Raw genomic sequence first — 19,666 nt, 5'->3', positions numbered from 1 at the left:
TCAGAAACTTACCGACCAGGAATTACCAATAACTTGAAAAATATCTTACGCCTCATTAAGCCAAATGCTGCTGGAGTTCGTAAAAAGACAGTCTGAAGTAGTTATAGAAATGAATGTATACCAAGCCACAGGCTTCCGTACCTGTACTCTTGCCTCAGTGAGATCCACCCGCATCGCCAGCTCCTCCCTGGAAAAGATGCATCAAATATACGTGAGTATACAAGTTCTATTATAATTTCTATAATAATTACTGAACTTAACAAAAAAAAATGCAACAATGCCGAGTTAACTTTAGGTGCTATCTAGCATCTGTCTCTATATCAAACAAACACGGTTAGCGACGCACTACCAAGTGGTTACATCGTATTTAAGTCGGCAGCAGCTGTTCTGCGTTAGAGACTCTGCTGATCATACTGTATTATTGAGTTAAATTTGCACGCACGTTTTCAACGTCTACGAAACCCACAAAGCGTTCTACAGGCCAAAGCTTTTATTCTTCAAAGCATTTCTCCCGAACGTAATTACCACATCATACTGAGCATGCCCGCAATACGGCCTGAAGCGATGGCCACCGAACACAATATCAGAGGGGTGCGTACAAGACGTTTCTAAAAAGAAGGAAGATCATTAGCAAGCTAATGGAGCTCCTGCTGCCGACAGCATAGTCTGTCTCCAAAGAGACCCAGCCAAAAAGGCAAGCCACGCAAGACTCAACGTTATGCGCCATAAATGGATATAGTGGCCATCATATGATAGTGACCTAGCAACAAAAACACAAATATGTTAATTAAATTAAAAGCTGTTTCAAAAGCCTTAATTATGGACACAAGTTGACGTACCAATGGGGCAAAAATCTTGGTGTTTGTCTGCCCCGCTCTTTCCTTTCTTCGTGTGTACGATCATATGATTCTGTCTAATGAGGCAACAAATGTTCTATGCGTATGGTGAGCTAGAAATGGTTTTATCTCGTTGACTTTACATTATTCAGGCCAATGATAGATAAAAACTGTTACACAACCTGAACTATCGTTTCAATGGCCTTCTAATATTAAATGCTTAGGAATATGTGTATTTCTAAAATAAGAAAATGAAGTTTTTTCACCTAGAAATGACCATTTATGTTGCCGTCACGATCGAGTCAGGTTGATATAAGAATTACGCGGCGCCCAAACGTTTAACTTACTTCCATTCCTGAGTAGGAACAATTGTATAGTATATTTTAAGTTCTATTCAGAATGTCCAATATCATGTTCAAACGCGAAACGATAAGTGTATAGTATCGACGTCTAGCACTATAAATTGATGAGCCCGATTTCTCTACCATCCTTCCATACTCTATGTATTATCGCGTTCATAAGCGTTACAAGGACTTGTTTTTGGCTTGTCCGCTCTAAGTGTTGGAGCCGTCACTACTGCTTGATCCTAGTTAACAGCTAAATCTCTTCCGCCGCCCAACATTTGCGTTATACTTGCCAGTTCCATACGATCATCCTAATGAAGCGTGAATCACCGTTAGAATAAGCAATTGACCGCGGCGTTGGCTTGAATATGCCTCTATCTAGTCAAAAGCTGACGGCTGAACAAGAAACTCTACCTGCATGCGTAGGCATCGCCACCCCTCGAAGCCTCTACCCTATCGTAATATAATTGTAGCAAGAATTTTGCTGCTCCAACATGAAACCAGCCATGTATAAGTTACCCAGTCGCGCTCACCCACATGTATATGGAGCTCGGCACTCGGCTTCACTTGATTTCACGTCCGAAACAGTTTAAAACTTACTGCAAGGCTTCAAAGTATACGAGAAATGCATTAACAAACTTCGTTGCGGCCCCTGAAAGCCGGCCGCTGGCTGTCGGCGGTAGCTGATGTTTTAGCTATACAAAAATACGCTCACATGTCAGTGGATTATCAGCCAAAGACTAGGGACTGTGTGTTTCTCTATATATTGTATAAGTAACGCACGTGTGGCTTTGCTACTTTCGGTGCAAATGACGCCCATGGCGGTTCGTCTATTGCTCGTACCATTGCTACTGCTGCCTGTTATGCCAATTATACGAGATTGCTGTCGATATATGTGCTATAATAGAAGGGGCCGCCAGCGTGCGCCAGCTACGATAAGCACGCGCGCACGAGGTAAGGTGAAGACTAGCAGAAAGCGACGGGGAAAATTCTTTAATTTGAAGGCAAAAATCACAGGGCCTAGAAGATGATACAGAGATCAAAGCAAACGCAACTAGCTTTAGTCACATGTAGGAACTGCTGAGTATAAGATGGCGTTTACATATTCCCAAGGTGAGATTTCACATGTCGAGTGATGTTGTTTGAATCGTAATGAGATTAACACGAGCTGCACTACATGTGTCACGCCAAAATTCAGCCTATTGACAAGGCACGAGTAACAAAGAACGATAGTCTTCAACGAGAAACGCCAGTATTGGAAACCAGAAAGCCGAAATTACAAACAAATTTAAATACACGGTGTTTTTTTTCTAGCTTAGTTTCGACTCGAGGTCAACTGCAGCATAAGGACATGTATTGCACAGGTCCATGCTTGTAAATATGTTTCAATCTGATTAACAATAGTATTACAGTAAAGGGCAATAACAATTATAGCAATCGAATGCTCCTCGTAGCGAAACATCGGTATAGCTCTATCAGTACTTCAGGGGAACACGAGCAGACTGTTTTCAGCCGACTTCATTCACTGTACGTAGGCTACACAAATACTTCAGCGGCGGGTCAAAACCGCCGCCGTCGCCGTCACTACGGCTAAACGCTTCAGACTTAAATGAGAGGTGCGTGAGAGTTGGCCAACAAGAATAGCAGCAGCAGTAACAACAGTCATAACGACAACAACAACAACAATAATAATAATAACAACAATAACAACTCTACAGCACTCAGCTGTGTGCCTTCTTTTCACATCAGCTTCGGCTGTTGTTGAAGAGTTGTCGAAGATCAGGCCTTCAGCTCTGCGTAGAAAACGCTTGTAGATTCTACTGCTGTTTAGCTGAGGTGACTAGGCGAGCGCAAGTCGTCTACTATAACAGCCAACGTGGTCCTCTTTGAGTAGTTCGTATTGAGTAGCGGATTCTGAACGACGTCATTGTCGTACGGTCCCTAATGATACTCATACAGGCAGGCAGGCAGGTAGGTAGGTAGGTAGGTAGGTAGGTAGGTAGACGGATGAATACACACAGGTACACACTTCCCCGAAGTAAGTCGGTTACTAATCGTTGAGCGTTTAAGATATTTGCGTTCGCCATTATGATATCGCGTATAGCCCCCTCCCTAAAAATCCGGCTCAATCATCAAATAGGTACCTGACGTTTACTACGATTAGTTCTCCTTTCTTTGGTGTGTCCCTGGCTCTTTCTTAAATCGTAACAAGTCGCTGAGAACATGGCAGCGACGATGACAACAACAAGTCTGTTTTTCCCGGACGACCGCCGCGGTTTAGGCAAAAGACTCCTTCAATTTTCCCTCGCTTTCTTGATACTTCAAAGCTTGGCGTGTATTATAGCGATTAACGAAGTCAGCAGTCGGAACTAGCCGGTATAATGCATCATAGCGAGGCGCATCCACTATAGCGGTTAATGCGTCTTAAGCGATCTGCATGGGAATGCCGTGATTACTCGAAATCGTTGATCACGGAATTAACTATTGAGAACGAAATGGTTTCCGTTACTTCAAATCGCCGTAGCTATTATAGTGATTTCTATTCGATTCCCTAGATATGGACTTGTCGTTAAACTTTATCTAATTTTGGGCATGTTTAATCGGAGAAAGAATACGCGACTTGAACGTGTATGAATCTATTTTCTAGGCCCGTAACTATATGTGGCATCAAGATAATTATGATGAAGGTGATCTTCATACGTATCTTCTATAGGTTTACCAACCTCGTGCACTGCAACCCATCCCACCATGACCCATCTGGTAGCCAAATTTCAAACCGAGATATGTTCTCTCTATAACTAGCACTCGTAATACGCACCGCATCAGGGATGCTACCTAGTGCTTAATACAATACAATCCGAATTTGCAGGCTCTATTTCCCCACTAGACGGCATTCGGCCATTATTTCTCTCCTGCACCCGCAATGCCCCAGTAGTACTCGGATGTAGCACAATTCAGGCAAATTCTACGATTTCATCCTCTAGTTACGATGATTCACGAACGTTTAAGTCCTCATCGCCGACGGCATCGCCCCCGTTCTCATCCTGTTTGCGCAGACCGGCGACCGGCCTCCTCTTCTTAGCGGGTTGTCTGCCGCCGTCTGCATTTCGACCGGGCTGGCTGCCGACTGCTCTGCTAACTGGTAAACCGCCATATCTGTGGCGCCATTCATATATGTGAAAATAACGATATATGAGTATACATCGTTGAACAGTGAGTGGAGCAGCGCATTTGATGCGAAAGACGAGATAGGGCGGAGAAAGGGGCAATGAGTCGGGGCAAACGACGAGATGTCTGAGGGATTCTGTGGAGCCCGGCGTCGGAGGTACCGAACAACTGACGATGAAATGCTTCCTCAACAACGAAGCGCGATACGACCCAATGATGCTGGCTCGCGCGATGTACAGTGACGACAACGACGACGATGTCATTACCAGAAGCCATTTTTAGTAACGCGCATGAAGGAGTACACGCTGCCGCCCGTTCTGAGTTTTCATGCATTGTCAGTACGACAGCTAGGCACCGTCCTGACCAAGAGCGGGGAAAAGGGAAAACCCCCGTGGGAGAAGCATTGCCAAGAAAGTAAGATTGTGAAGCATGCGACGTTGCACGCGGGCTCTTTTCATTCGATATAAGGTAGAGGATGCCTGGCCGACTGTAGGGGACATCCTTTTCTATAGAGTGAGGCAGCAATGAACGTGAAGGAGGGCACGAGGTAGAAAACTCATGTACGATGTTCTAAAGGGGAATTGTTCTCGTGTACTATAATGGAATAGAGATTAAGTGAGGGAAAGGCAGCGGGATGATGCCTTAGTGAAAATAGAGTTCCAGGTTTGCTCGAACAATTTTGGTTGCATAAGTTCTACTAATATGAATGCTATAGTTAACGTAAAACTTTGAAGTTTATTATTATGACGAAATGTAATTTGCTCGTTTTTCTATCTACTAATTACATTCGATTCTGGCTATTTGACTTTGTAGCCATAATATGACATACTCTTAGATGCAAAGAAACATTTACCACTAAGAAAACTATGATAATTTTATTTACAAATTAGAATAATAACAAATGATTTTGTTATGTGTCTTACGGAACTCAGTCACAGATACAGTTGAAAATGACCCGTGTGCCATGCATATTCCTTTTGCAAATTTCTCTAAACGCGTTATATGGCGAGCGTCCTCAATCTTATCAAATTTAAATTTTTTAGTGGGCTATATCAAAGAATATTTTCCCCCAGAGGACCAGTAGAAACCCAACAGAAGCCGGCCAGTATACGCAGATGAATAAATAAATAGACTGGAGACGTAGGGCCAACCGCCGCTCTACTGATATTTATAGAAATCCTAATACTGTAGAATAACAGATTTACGTGTCGTTTTCGATTTCAGTATTTCTTATCGGTCCAACGATTTACGTCGATAATTTAGATGAAATTTTTAAAGTGACTAAAGCCGCGTTGTTGTACGCTAAATCAAAACATCTGTCAAAGGATTATTTATTATGGTCGGGATGTATGTTCGTCGCCATTTTGAAGCAAGGTAAATATGAAGATGATAGTCGATTCATCGACCTACAGTAGGATCAATGTTCAGCGTACCTGATTTCAGCGCAAACAGCAAATAATGATCACTATAGCATCACGAAGGATTACGAGAGGACACCGATAGGTAATCAATTGGTAACGTATTTTTTCCTATGCACTTGTACATAAATTCGAGGGGACCGTGTGTAAGAAAACGAAAATATCATATGTACAAGACACAATCCAACACGAAATCCTCTATAAAAGAATACTCGATAATATTTTTTTCACCTTCTCCATAACAAAATCGACGTAAATGACATCAACAAATGATGGGTTAAGCTGACTTGCATCAGCAAAGTGACCCTAACGATTGAAAACCCGCTTTGTGCCCTGTTGACGTTTTGAATTGGTATGAACGTGTACGACACAAATCAGACCCAGATTTAAGGCATTCGAATAAAAGTTAGCATTTGGTAAACGGTACAGTCCTTATTTTCCCTTGCCGGTGCCCTGTTGGGACGTCCTTCTGAGAAAGGCTCATCGTTTGGAAAAAACCCATTGAAGCAATCCGCGGACAGAAGCATCTTGCACGAGCTCGGTCGATGAGCCTCAGAGAATAGAAACAGAACGGAGATAGATAGCATTTAAGACTTCCGATAGATTTCGACGTAGATTTACAGAGAAAGGGAGAACTGGGCCATGGAGCAAATGGAGGACACCTCGTAATACGCGTAAGCTGAAGTTTTCTCCGCCTGTACTACTACTACTACTACTACTGCTGCCCCTTCGTATTTTTTTTTTTGTCTGCCTCGCAACGCCTCGACACGTAGTCGTCTGCGACGAGCAAATCAAAGCGTAGTCACCATCGATAGATTGCCATTTTAAATAAATTTCACTTCACATGTGATTTTCACACGCTGCCACTGATTCACTGCGTACATGTTTTTACATGTATTAGACACTAACTAATAGAACTATATATACTCGAGGAACAACTTAATTGCTGTTTGTTTCCATCGAAAACCAGTATCAACTCGGTCAATGGCGCACAGCTTTTGCGACAAATGGCTACAGTAGCTAGCAAATACTTACGCTAAACGCTAAAAGTGGCACCGATTTCCTTTTGATGGAGGTCGATTCAGGGTAAGGAACGTTTCTCATTACCTCATTTTTTCGTTTTCAACCATTTGTTGCCATACCCCACTTCAATGTTATTACCTGTATCGCTTGCTCTTGGGTGGGGTTAACTTTCTATTGAAAGAAAACGCCGAGTTGCTTTGTTGTCGTCGATGTCGATGCCGCCGCCGCCATCATCGCCACTCTTCTCGAAACTCTTTATGATTCATTATTTCCCTTTCTTCTGGTTAAAGTTTCAAAATGAAAAGAAGTTGAAAGAAATAAGGAAAAGGCAATAAAATATGGATGGAGGCAACGACAATGGTGGCACTATCATCACCAACAGTGTGACCAGGGATACAATACCGATATAGAGTATATAATAATAGTGTAGTAGTCATTACAATCAACGTTGTCATCAATGCCATTATGAGCTAGCGCTTCTGTCCGCGACGAAGATGCTTGTGCTGGTGAAGCTCTGTTGAGTCAAACGAACTTCATCGACAATGTCAGGATGCTAAATTCATTCAGTCATTGAATCAACCGTACACATTTAACCGATTGTGCTAAGCTCCATTTAGGATGAGATCATTGACTCGTCCCTTGTGAGGGAATTTTCACAGATGGACGGCTTGCTTTGTCTGTTCATTGCTAGGGGTATTTATATAATATTTTATGTAGACACTAATGACTCTTGCCAACTAGGCCATGATATATATAGACAGCGTTGTTACCACTTCATCATAAGTTGTTGCTCGTACATTTCTTAGGTAAGTGATCACCGATTGACTGCTACTCGGCTGAGACACAGTCGATCTTTTAGAGCAACGGGACGTTTTGCTAAGTTTGACGTTTGCCTTTTCGGAAATTCAAAGCGAACTTTTTTTTCACTAATAACTAATAGTCTAGTTACTATAACACCGATCAGTTACGTGTAGACGTACGTATCCAGTCAATTAATAATGGTATTGTTGCTGCTATTGATCTTGCTAGAATATTTATAAATGTTTCCCTGCCCGCGCTGTACTTTGTATTATACCTGTATGGCAAAGGTACTCTGTATTCATGGGAGGAAACAGGCGTCCAATGTTATAGATTTCAATCGATGGATGTTGGAGCTCCCCCTTTGTCGTATGTTGTTGGTATTACACTGTTAGGATTTCATTCCATCGAAACAGATCTCCTGCCGCTCAGCGCTTGCTGCTTAGGCGAACCTGTGTCTCATTATCAAGACTACACAAATTTTCAGCTTATAACGGCGCGCGCCTACATACGTATAACGTACAACGCGTATAAATTATCTGTAAGATTGTATAAAATCGCTATATGCCAATCGCCGATTCGAATGCTGCACGCTACGTGTGCCTACAGGATAAATAGAATGAAAACAAAAGGTGTCAACAAGCGCAGGAAGTGATCCTTGGCAAAGGGAGCTGCTAAAAAACAATCATAGTCTCCATCGTTCAATCAGATCTACATACGTCATAGCGGCTGAGTAGCGGAACTTTCGCTCCGTCGCCATACGAGATATAGATACCGTTTACAGACGATTTTTTTCACAGGGAAAAATTAATTGTGCTCATAATAAGATTGTCTTTGCGCCCTTCCGGTAATCAGCAGTGGCAATAATAAAAACAACAGCAACAGCAATAGCAGCTTCTGACGGCCTTTGCCTTCAGTGGTCGAAGAACCAGCATGACAGTTGCTGGTGGCCTGGCGTTAAACCAGGGAGTGCCGCACAACGCGAACGGCAACAACAAAAACGTGCCTTGTCCACCAACCACGTCAAACTGGGATGCATCGTTCGCTCGTGTGTTTATGACACGGCTGCGACAAAAGCAAGTACGTCTTCCTGTTGAAAAACACCGGGGCAAAGGATGGCGGCGATCGACGGCCGGCAGACCCGACAAAAATGCGCGCTACCTAGGTTGATGAGGTTTGAATTTTACACCGCTTACATACTGTATATGAGCGGGCATATTCGTGCGTGAAGGGACGAGGGGTAAAGATTGCAGCCACAGGCGGAAAACCTGTGGCGTACAAAATGTGGAACGTGATATTGGCGTATTTGTTGAACGTGAGCGTTTGACGCGACGAGCCCTGTCGACGATAGTGTATTCAGGACAAATGAGGTGCTTATAGGGGGCGTTGTTGATGCTGGCAGTGTTAGAAATTGAAAGAATTGTATATAAGCAATAAAGTTTTGCTTGGGAACGGGAGAAGAACAGTCAAATAGATGAATAAAACGCTGCGGTGCATGATCAAATCGGACTGAAGAGCTATTGCGCGGCCCGCAGAGAAGTGGTAGTTTCTCTTTCAACGTTCTTTCCGGGAAATACGAGCGGTTTCTTGTTCAATCAAGCTAGAAATATCGCTTTGTAAAAGTGAATGAAAAGACCAATTCGGAATTATGCCAAAAAAACTCTTCGAACTAGTTTCTCTGTACTTCCTTCACACTCTAGCGGTGCACAACTCAAAGCGATATTTGTGGTTTTCATTCGAAGACGTCCTTAGGCATTAAATCACCCTCTACAATGTATCGAGCAGGTAGATTGATTGTCCGGCCTCGTTCTCTAGAACACCCTTTGACCAATGCTCGCGTATCTGCATACGCTACAAGGAAGCTGTACTAATCCACTTCGATAACTAGATTAATAGTGAAACTGATGAAATTGAAGAAGGGCATTAGGTTTATGGGAATGTACTCTAGTCGATATCGACGATCTATTACTTTGAGTGCTAGCTGAGCTACAATGAATCATGGCCATAAAGCTGATTACTTGACAGCCATCGATAGCGTTCGTTATATGATTGTCTAACTATTGTCGAATATGAATGATTCTTGGTTCTTCTCGAAGATTTTCTATCATGTGCGCACTGATACATAATCAACTTGCAGAGTTCGCATAGGGCACACTCTTAGGGTTTACTGCGTGTTTGTCCGCAGATACCGAACCTGTCTTCAGGGGCAGTGGTAGGATCATTGCTATTATATTGTTGTGATCGTTCACGATACTCTGGTAACAGCGACGTCGATAAGAAGCAACCTTCTTGATTGATCGGAAAGAAGAAATATATAAAAAGTTTGTAGCCTTACTTAAAAACGAAAAATTGCCATATTGTCGGATAGTATCATCCCTGCGTTTCCGCGTATTGCCGCTGTGCAGTTCAACATTGTTGGTACAGTATACCATTCATTTTTTTTCGATCATTTTATTACTGCTATTATAGTTGATGAGGATGTCAATGGTCACAGCGCATCGTCTTTTATAACCTTACCGACAATGTTCCTCTTCCCCAATTTCGATGATTCGTCTACTTGATGTGTTTGAACGATGCACGATAATGCGGCATCAGGATAATAGAATCTGTGACGGCATAATAGCTAGCAAATAATAATAGCTATTTCTTCACTAGCAAATCTGTCACAGCACAGCGGCTGGCATGGCAATAAGACCCAGACCCAAATGTGTAATACCAAAAAAAGCAACGGTTGCTCATTGTGTAATATACTGCCGCAAGGTCTGACTGGTAGGACACTCCGACTGTCCAGCAATAGCGGCTTCGCACAGCATCAAAGTGCTGTATTGAAGTGTCCTAGTCTGGGTTTTTACAATTTTTATGTCTGTCCTGATGAATTTTCAATTTATTGTTGTTGTTGTTGTTGTTGTTGTTATTGAAGAATGGGCATCGTAGACGGACAAAGCGCACGACAACCACCTAACGGCTAGTAACACGACAAGAGTCTGGACCGGCGATGACTAGCGACGGCGAGGGGCAATCAAAGAAGAGCCCGCCGCTGCTGGCAGGATCGCTTCGATTCACCATTGCCAGAAGTAAACCCAAATCCTCACTTCCTTACCCTCTTGATAAATGTTTACTGGGTAAGTATGTTAGAGGAGTAGAAATTTGCACAATATGTTCGTGGTAACGGTAGCGTGGTTTCTAAACCACACGTCATGAATAGGACAATTTTAACGCAAGGGAAAATGCGGGATCGGGAGAGCAAGCGCCAGACGTACCGAGAAAATACTATGTATAATGTTAATGTTCCCTAAAAAGATTAGTATGAAAGAGAGACATTGTTGATCTCAATGTAGATTTGGGTACAGGCAAAAGTAGATTTCATCGTATCATTGGGTAGCATCTTTGTGTGATTGTCTCACTGGTATAAGGCGGGCGCCCTATAGGAAGAGGCGCGGCCCACACCATTATTATTTGATTTATTTTTTTATACAAAATATGGCTTTTGTTGCGATTGTATATATGCAGTATTCATATTGAAAGCGGATTTATTTAGAGTTTATTAGTACAATCTGATTAAAAATTGATTTTAGAGCAAACGTACCGTCTCTTCGAGAAGTGCTGGAATGCTAGGAAGTTAACGCCAACTTTACAATTATGGTGAATTAATCTCTTGGGAGACGTGTTAAATCTTTCCATTCGAAATATACCATTCGTAGCGTAAACGTCTTCAACGTTCAGTGTAATCATTTCTGATGAAGAAGCTAGGATTACAGTTCGGTACGTCATATAAACTCACTTAGCGCTCGCATAAATAAAAAAAAAAAGACATCAAACACCAAAATTGAAATTGGCCGTATGTGAAGGAGGAGTTTCAGGTTTTTCTTAGGTACCAAAATAAACGTGGCATTAATTTTTATGGCCAACAAACTGTGCGTACAGATACTGTGAACTTTCAAATTTTTGCGCGCAAACGTAAATGCATTTTAAGCCTTACCCGTTCATATTTTTCGGTACACTGTAGTGATGTTATTATCTCAATATATAAGTATAAATCATGTGCATATTGACGATTGTGCCGTTTACGGCCAATCCATGAGAAAACGAACGGATAATAAACGAGGAGTAGAAAATGATAACCGAATGCTTTAAAGGTGGTCACCTATATCTTTTACAAGAATGAGCAGTAACTTCAAACGACTAACTTGAGCGTCAACGTTGGTTAATAACATAATCATTAACGGGGCAGGGCAGTGTTGCACCGTGGGTTATGTTAAAAGCGTTGATTACATTATATATTGAATGGGTTAATTTACTCCAAGCAGAAACAAATCCTACTGCGATTTTGCTTAGGACCAAAAAGGATACCTTCAATTTAGTGGGTGACAGCTAATGGCCAGCTTATTCAAAGCTCTCCGCGAAAATGACTAAAATCATTTTTACCATCAGACTTAACTTTTGCGGTAAATCGTATAAATTATCATTATTACTATATTGTGTGTCATAGTTTAGTTACTGCTGTATGCTTCAAGCGTATGTATATTTTCGTCCATTCTACAATATATAGTAGGATGTTCTACAAACTCTTTTTCTTTAGCTATTTCTCTACTTTCTATATACTGCTTTTCGAGAAGCCGAAAGGTACCAAAAGCTGCTTGATGTATAACGCACAAATATAAATGCTTAGTAAAGCTCGTAGTAAAGTAGCGATAATAACAATAAGTTCTCCGAACTTTCAACCAACGTTTTCAAATTAACAGGCAGGGAAAAGACACTTACATTGAACCTTGGCCTGAATCATCAAAGGACCATCAATAAGCTGGCCTTTTCGAATGTCTCATGTAATAGAAATGGCCGCTTTTTAAAAGGCTTGCGCTGGAAAATTTCGTTCCGGTCATTTGATACATAGAGGTGCTACCATCTTGCACAGTGACGTGTTAGACTAATAACCTATTACAAAACATTAATTATACTTTAAGACTTTACTGCTGATGGCGCTTTTCTCCGGTTGTAAATAAACATTAAAAAGTTTTCCATTTTAGTCTGTAAATGACGAGAAAAAATTCATCATAAGTAGGGCAAACGAGTGTCTGACCCAGATTTGCGTGTCCGCTTGAATAACTGTACGATGAGGAATACACTGTGTACAATATCCGCTTTCTACCGATAAAAACAAATGTCAAATGTAAAAAGCTAGTGAAACAGTCGCTTGAAGGGAGCTGCACTCTCGATATTCGTACCATATCTTGCGTAATAAGGCTTTTGCAAATATAAGGACATAACTTCTTCCTTTTTTCACAGTTCAAACATAATTTACATCTATATTTAGCTCGTCTTGCCTTTCAAAGCCTTGTAAAGTTTCCTGCGGCAATTCAAGTTTTACCAATTTCAACTTTACGGTCGCTTCTGCAGCGTCAATAATTGCTTCAGGTCGGCTGGCCCCTTCCAGCACAAAACGAAGTCTGTTTACCCTCGCCTTTGAAAATGTTTTTCGTTTTTAGAAATTAATTAGAGCAACGAGGCCATTTGAAGTTTAGTTGGAAACGAACTACCACCGTACCATGACGCAGACAACAGTTTGAGCTTATATTGCAGGTACTTCATTGATTTATACATTCTTCTAGAGATCGAAGCTTTTGTCGAAAAAGTCGAGCGTCCCGAGTTGGTGCTCAGTTATCTACATAAGCAATATTGCCTGTACCATGAAACTGAAAAAATCACATGATAAACGAGGTCACTGTTTCGAAAAGGGCGTAAGGTTATTCTTGACGCGGCTATGTCGTTGTTTCAATACGTACCTGGTAAACACATCTGGGTAGTGAGTTTTGGCAAACGCTTTTTCCAGTTCTTCGAGTTGGTAGGATGTAAACGTCGTCCGATAGCGGCGCTGCTTTCTCTTGGGGAAATCGTCGAGGATGATCTCGCCACTCGGAGAGGTACGAGCATGTTGCGCGAGGAACGTTGCTGTGTTAGGGCCCACCTTAGGTGGAAGGGTGCCGAGACCCCCTTGGCTAGCAAGGGAGGACATGAAGGTTGCTATTGGATGCGCTATTTGATGCTCCAATTCAACCGCACCTGAAGAGATTTTCATTACGGGCGACCGATAATCTAAGGGCGAGGTACTTCGAGTATCTGTGGGTGAACACATGGCCAGCTCTTATGAATTAGACCGTTGTATAAGACTGCATAGAGTAATGATGAACTTAACTGTTCATGATAGTGAAATTTTTGCAAATATAATACTAGCTAAGTTTAACGAACAAAAATTATGCTAACAGTTAGAGCTAATTATTCTCTCACAACTGCCGCTGATCTGTCGGATACGGGTATATTCGGGTATGACCTGAAGCCATCTAAGAGCTAAGAGCTAAGGTTCTATGTAACATGATTATCATCGATCTTTTACCATGACAACACCCCGTTAAAGAAAGTAACTTTTGGTAGCAGTACGACTAGTACCAGGACAAAACTAAAACAGAATTAACGTTCCAAATCGACTCTCAGTGTGCGGCACGAATAGTCTGAACACAAGGGTTCGGAGAAGTCTTTTCTTTGGGGAGCTTTCCCGAATTCTTCACTCTGATTCAAGTTCTAAAGACGTTAAACATTAGCACGACTACATGCATACGGACCGTTCTTTCATCTCTGTAATGATAAAACAGGCTTTTGAGCGTCAACGTTGAGAGTAGTATCGCGTAAGTTGCCAAGGCAACACTCAATCATCGCAGCCGAAGGTCGCCATCTTTTGTATTATTACTAAATACAATTGACACAATTGTATTGTGCTTCTTACCTTTCTGTGGCGAATCTTCCCATGGTCTTCGGTTGACAATGGCTTTAGCAGTGGGAGTTTCCTGAGACGAAGACGAGATCGGACTATGCACCATCATTCCTTGCGATTAGGGCACACGTGACTACCGACAATATCAAAACAGTCGCAGGTGCGATAATACACCAAATCAATATGTTGCTACTGTTTCGTCTGAAGCTGGTATCGTCCGCATCAACAATTTTTTAGCGTTTGTTCCACCGATATGATCTAACTGGTTGATAACATCCGTTTACGGAAGACTATTCCATGAAACCTATCTCCATCTTCACTAATAGTGCCGTAGAAATACTTGATGCGCACACATTCATACACGGTATCTTCACAAAAGTTAATACAGTCTACGAAAACACCATGGTTCCTTTAGAACTGAACGTCTACGATTTTCCATAGGTTTGAAGAACATCTCAGGTCAAGAACATCGCCGTGTTCTCTAGCAGCAGAATGATTTAGAACGTTGCGTGGTGACCTCGATGCTGACGAGAGAAGATATGTCACTCAATATGAAAACATAGAACACAGCTCTTCTTTCATCTTGCGCTTGAATGCCGTAACTCGTATTCATTTCTTTTTTTTTTTGAACACCTTCAGCAACTGCGAGCTCTGCCGAAGTTCGGCTCCACTTTGTCGAACTCTGGCACCAGCCTAATGAGCCAATCAGCACCTGAACTGTACCAGAACTGGCGTTCCGCTGCTCTTTAGCCCATACGTTGAACTGACTCACTACCGAAAGCTACAGACGGCCAGCGACTTCGTTTCGCTCACGACGTCGTGTGCTCACCGTGGCCGACGAAGACAAACTAAGCATAGCAGAAAAGTGGCCGAAGTCGCCGTGGCGCTTCGGGAGCGCTGCACGGCGCCGCTATTCTGGCGACAGCTACGCCCGCGTCAGCAGCACCGTTTCCGTAGGGTCGAACGACCAGACACGGCCGATCCATGACCAAGCAGCCAGCGAACATCGACGGATAAACGGACATACGGACGGGCGGACGGACGGACGGACGGACGGACGGACGAACGGTCACGATGACGGAGCAGGAAAGGCGGAGCATCGAGGTGGCTTTCGCCCGCTGCCGAAGCTTAAGCCCCTCCTACCTGGTGTCGCAGACAAACTGAACAGCTCTGTGAAGCCATCATATCGCATCGCAAAAAATAATAAAATTATAGTCGTTTTCTGCAATTGGCAGACAAGCAGACAGAAGTGAGCGAACCGGCCAGGCACTGGCCGCAGCGGCGACACAAATGACTCGGCAGTTTTGGCTAACAACGGCCGCAGCAGCATCTTGGGAAATCGCTATTGAAAAGCAGCACCAGCTATTCGGCAATTGGGGAGAGTAGAAAATGAAAAAGGGCAGGTCCCATTTGTGGCAATTCGTGAACAGGGGTCACACAGGTAACATTATGCAAAATAGCGGATACAGCAGCGATCTAAAGCGAGATATGAATAGAGAGCTGTACAAATTTGTTAGATCAAATCAATTATTCAACATTAATTGATCGAAGTAGCTGAAGGCGGAATGGGACGAAAGAGTCAATTTTCATTTAATTCATTGTGCAACACTAGCGTTCACGAAACTTTCTATGTAGTTAATTAGTTGAACTTTACTCACTTCCAGTTATGATTCATTCAACATGGATCGCTATATATAAATTTGCCTTAGCGACATATTTTTGATATTATATCAACGTATATAGACATATAATTTGCTCGTGATAGATTTTTGGCCCTTATCTTCATAGGACCTCACAACGGCCTAGCTGAAAGCATGGTAGCGAATTGATGCCTTTCATTGGATAGTTTCTAGTACCTGCATAAGGGGAAGTTTCTCTTTGCATGCCGCCATCGACATTCATTCCATTGTGTTTGTGGGTGTGTGCGTAAAGGAGATTATACAGAGTGGGTAAAATGTAATAAATATTCGCCTTTGGAACTTTCCAGCCCTGCTCGGTCTTCGGGGAAGCACAGAGGGCTAGCGTCGGAAGTGCGGACGGCACAAAACAGCCTGTGACAACTGACGTGATAAATGAAAATCTTCATTTGGCATGAATATACCGTCCATATTGAAAAGGCACAAGTACATCCGAAATTTTATAACATCACATTTTTATCATTGAAGGAATTTTTATGTTTACTGTGCACCTTTCTGATAAGCGTAAACTTGTCACACCTAATGCCCGAAAACATAACATCCCCCAATATGTCCCCATATATTCTTCACCTCCAAAGGTTTATCTTTTTGTTATCTCTACTGTGTGCATAAAATCGCTGAGCTCTGTCTTGCCAACGTAGACTCTATGATTACAACTCCCAAGATCTTCCCCGGGATAAGTGTATCCACATGCATTTGAAGTAACTCGAATTTCTGCTGACAGAGCAAACAGCATAAAAAAATGACACATGGGGAGACAGACGGAGAGAGAATGGGAAAGGGAGCTTCAGAGTTGTTATAAATGAGAGAAAAAAGAGGACCCATTTGTCGTCCGTACTCTGCACCACATAGTTTATCTTAATTTTCTACAGCTTATACAATGTCAGCTAGCGTCGGCAATGTCAAAACGATTTCTAGTTACGCACTCTTGTTTTCCGTCCATTTAGCCTAGGGTTAGGTAACGGCATCAGTCAAGAAGTCGCCGTCATTCCTACGAAACGTCTTCGTAGGATGAAATGGGCTAAAAGGTCACCATAGCAAAAACCGCGTCTCAGCAACCATTTCTCTCGCTAGTTACACTGCCGTGTGTTGTTAACGGTAATGTTAGTTAGATGACATACCGGACTAAGTGCTTCAAGGTGGGACGACAAACAATTGAAGTAGGGTCAACTCGCTCATTTTCAGCATCAGCTTCGTCATCCAAACCTAGCATGCTAGGTGCAATCCGTACTTCTGGCCGGCACAGCCTGGCATCAATCACTCGGAAAAATTGTTTTGATTTTATGTCGTTTATCGCAGAAAATCATTTTATACCGAGAAAACATGGACGCGCGACTGTCCTCTTTGTATGAAACATGTCAATAAATTTACGCCTTTACATTGTAGAAAACCATCTTTCAGCTTCAACTACTTTTCAAATATTCTGACAACAAATAAGGTGGAATTAAATATATATATATGTCAAAGTTAAGCCAAAAACGATACGCAACAGTTTATCTAGCTGATATTTATTATATCAGCTAGATTACTACCATTATCTGATTAGAAAAATTACCAGTATACTAACAATGTAGCATATTTCCTCTGCGAGTAAGTTAGCGGTTCCTGGCTGATTGCCGTCGTTTTACAAGCCAATTTTTTAGCGATGGCGTCATACTTACACAGATGTTTTTTGCGCTAAAACAGTGTCCGAAGCATGCGTCAGTAAATCGTCTGCAACGACTCTATGTATAACTAAATTATCGTTCAGTTAGTAAAAGTTGTCTATTGGATCATTTAATTTACTTTTTAAGTGTAATACTTTCCATTTATATAATTATAGACGCGGATCAACATCGTGAGCCACAAAAAGCCAATGGTAATATGCATTTCGGACCTGATGAGTTTGTTGCTAAAAGAAGATTATGTGCTTACATCTTTGGGTAATTCGATTCGTTAATTATCCAGCCATGTTATTCTGGTTGCCAAAATATAGTGATACGTTCTCACGTAGCCTTTGGATACCCTGCGTCGGAAAAAACATCTAGGAGCAGATTCAAGCGTAAACAAAAAAAACGCATCCTGAAATCAGCGGTCCCTCCCTGCAGTATTTAACATAATTAGGTTAGTTTACTCTGAACTGCGTTCGGCGATGTTGTCGACCCAACAAACAAGGCCTAGTTAATAAACAAATTTAGAAGAGAAACGAGAATAGGATCTAACGCAATGTGTGATAGTTGTACCTACATGCGAAAAACTTATCTCAATAACACAATCCAAGCTATCTATAAGCGATAGCTGCTTACGGTAAACAGGATAGATTTTATCATAAAACCATCACAAGGTAAAATGATGCTATTTGTTTTACCCATAATGGGCATATTTCCATCAGGACCAAACAGTTAATGTATGTGCAGGAGTTAACGAGAACGAACCTAATCTTTTTTTATCTCGGCTGTGTAGGGCTGATTTGACGACCTCGCAACTATCAACCTAGCGCGAGGCGAGGATAATTGAAAGTTACGCGCGCCTTGCGGTGGGAAAACACCGCGGATGCATCAGCCGGGATATTATGCAAATTCTCCTATTCCCGCTTTGGGGCTGCTCTCTGTTCTGAGCTTCCGTGTATCAACAGCGATCCTGCTGTTTGTTATATACATGTACACACAGCAAAAAAAAGGTATGGAAAGTACAAGTGGTACGGCACGAAGAACACTTCGAGGAAAAGGAGACTGATCTCTTGTTAGCGTACTTCACTATCTGTCTAAATCATTTTAGTGCTTGCTTCAAATCCTCTCAATGTTAAACTCCTCTCATCCGAATTTTTCCTCGTCGATATTTTTGTTATCCATTGTTTTCCCATATGCTATGTCGCTGCTTTTCCGATCCAGTAAAATCATCACGTGCTAAGATATTGCTTTCTGCTAGCAATGGTTAGCAGTGATACTAGCGGTGGCCAATCGTTTCTCTTGATTGCTGTACACGTAACAACAGTAAATGCACACACAGAATGTACACTTCTGTGCAATACTTATTGATGCGAACGGAAAACTAGCTAAGCCAAGCATAACGCGCTAGTGTTAGCACTAAGTTCAGGTATATAACGTTGATAACTTGAATGACATTTTTTGATTAACAGGTAGACAGAACGACACCAATCGAAAAACGGTCGATTCTGCCTTCCTTGATTTATTCGATTTCTCATTCACCCCCCTTCCCCCCCCCGCAGAGTTACCTCTCGCCGATTGCCGACCGTGTCAATATCGCAGCCCTTGGGGTCTTGGCAGCCGTCGTCTGCTGCCCGATCAACGGCGCGTGTAACTGCTGGATTCCCTCTAAGATGTCGTCAGTCTCTTTGGCATGCATGGATTCCACCGTAAACCTTGCAGGAAATCGAGCTTCCATGACCCTGTCGATACATCTAGGCGTTCGAAATGGACAAGAAATTATTGTGCCCCTGATACCCTCATCTAGTAAATTTGTTGATTCTGTTTTATAAACTCAACAAGAAGCCATATGACGCAAAGTGTTTTCATTTCTTTTAAAGGGTTCTATATACTCACTCTGATATTGCTATATTTTGTGTTGATTTCTATAAATAAAGTTTTCGGCTATTACTATCAAAGACGACTGAATGAAA

At 42.1% G+C, this 19,666-nt stretch overlaps 1 protein-coding gene and 1 long non-coding RNA gene across 8 annotated transcripts in view; one reads left to right on the top strand and one right to left on the bottom strand.

The window, feature by feature from the left end:
- LOC111271900 (uncharacterized) overlaps positions 1-14,967 on the bottom strand; it is a 27,480-nt gene extending 12,513 nt beyond the window's left edge. Inside the window, exons 1-3 of the mRNA XM_022852945.2 lie at positions 14,363-14,967; positions 13,368-13,701; positions 142-187 (exon numbers count right to left, since the gene is read on the bottom strand). Coding sequence (XP_022708680.1) covers positions 142-187; positions 13,368-13,701; positions 14,363-14,459 — 477 coding nt within the window. The 5' untranslated portion in view covers positions 14,460-14,967. The remainder of the gene's footprint in view (positions 1-141; positions 188-13,367; positions 13,702-14,362) is intronic.
- The window catches only part of LOC111271902 (uncharacterized), a 21,374-nt gene extending 1,708 nt beyond the window's left edge, over positions 1-19,666 (top strand). The window contains exons 2-7 of one of the 7 annotated variants that reach the window (XR_015315525.1): positions 10,508-10,709; positions 14,990-15,791; positions 16,338-16,467; positions 17,870-18,150; positions 18,490-18,706; positions 19,256-19,666. This is a non-coding gene — a long non-coding RNA (uncharacterized LOC111271902). Of the gene's footprint in view, positions 1-59; positions 212-10,507; positions 10,710-14,989; positions 15,792-16,337; positions 18,151-18,489; positions 18,707-19,255 lie in introns of those variants that run through there. The other 6 variants (XR_002687202.2, XR_015315527.1, XR_015315524.1 and 3 more) reach the window with 6 other exon arrangements.

Source organism: Varroa jacobsoni, unplaced genomic scaffold (assembly GCF_002532875.2).
Source record: "Varroa jacobsoni isolate VJ856 unplaced genomic scaffold, vjacob_1.0 contig01249, whole genome shotgun sequence".
In the NCBI taxonomy this organism is placed as follows: Eukaryota; Metazoa; Arthropoda; class Arachnida; order Mesostigmata; family Varroidae; genus Varroa; species Varroa jacobsoni.
Note: the sequence above shows the minus strand (reverse complement) of the source record. Positions and strands in the feature narration are given on the sequence as shown.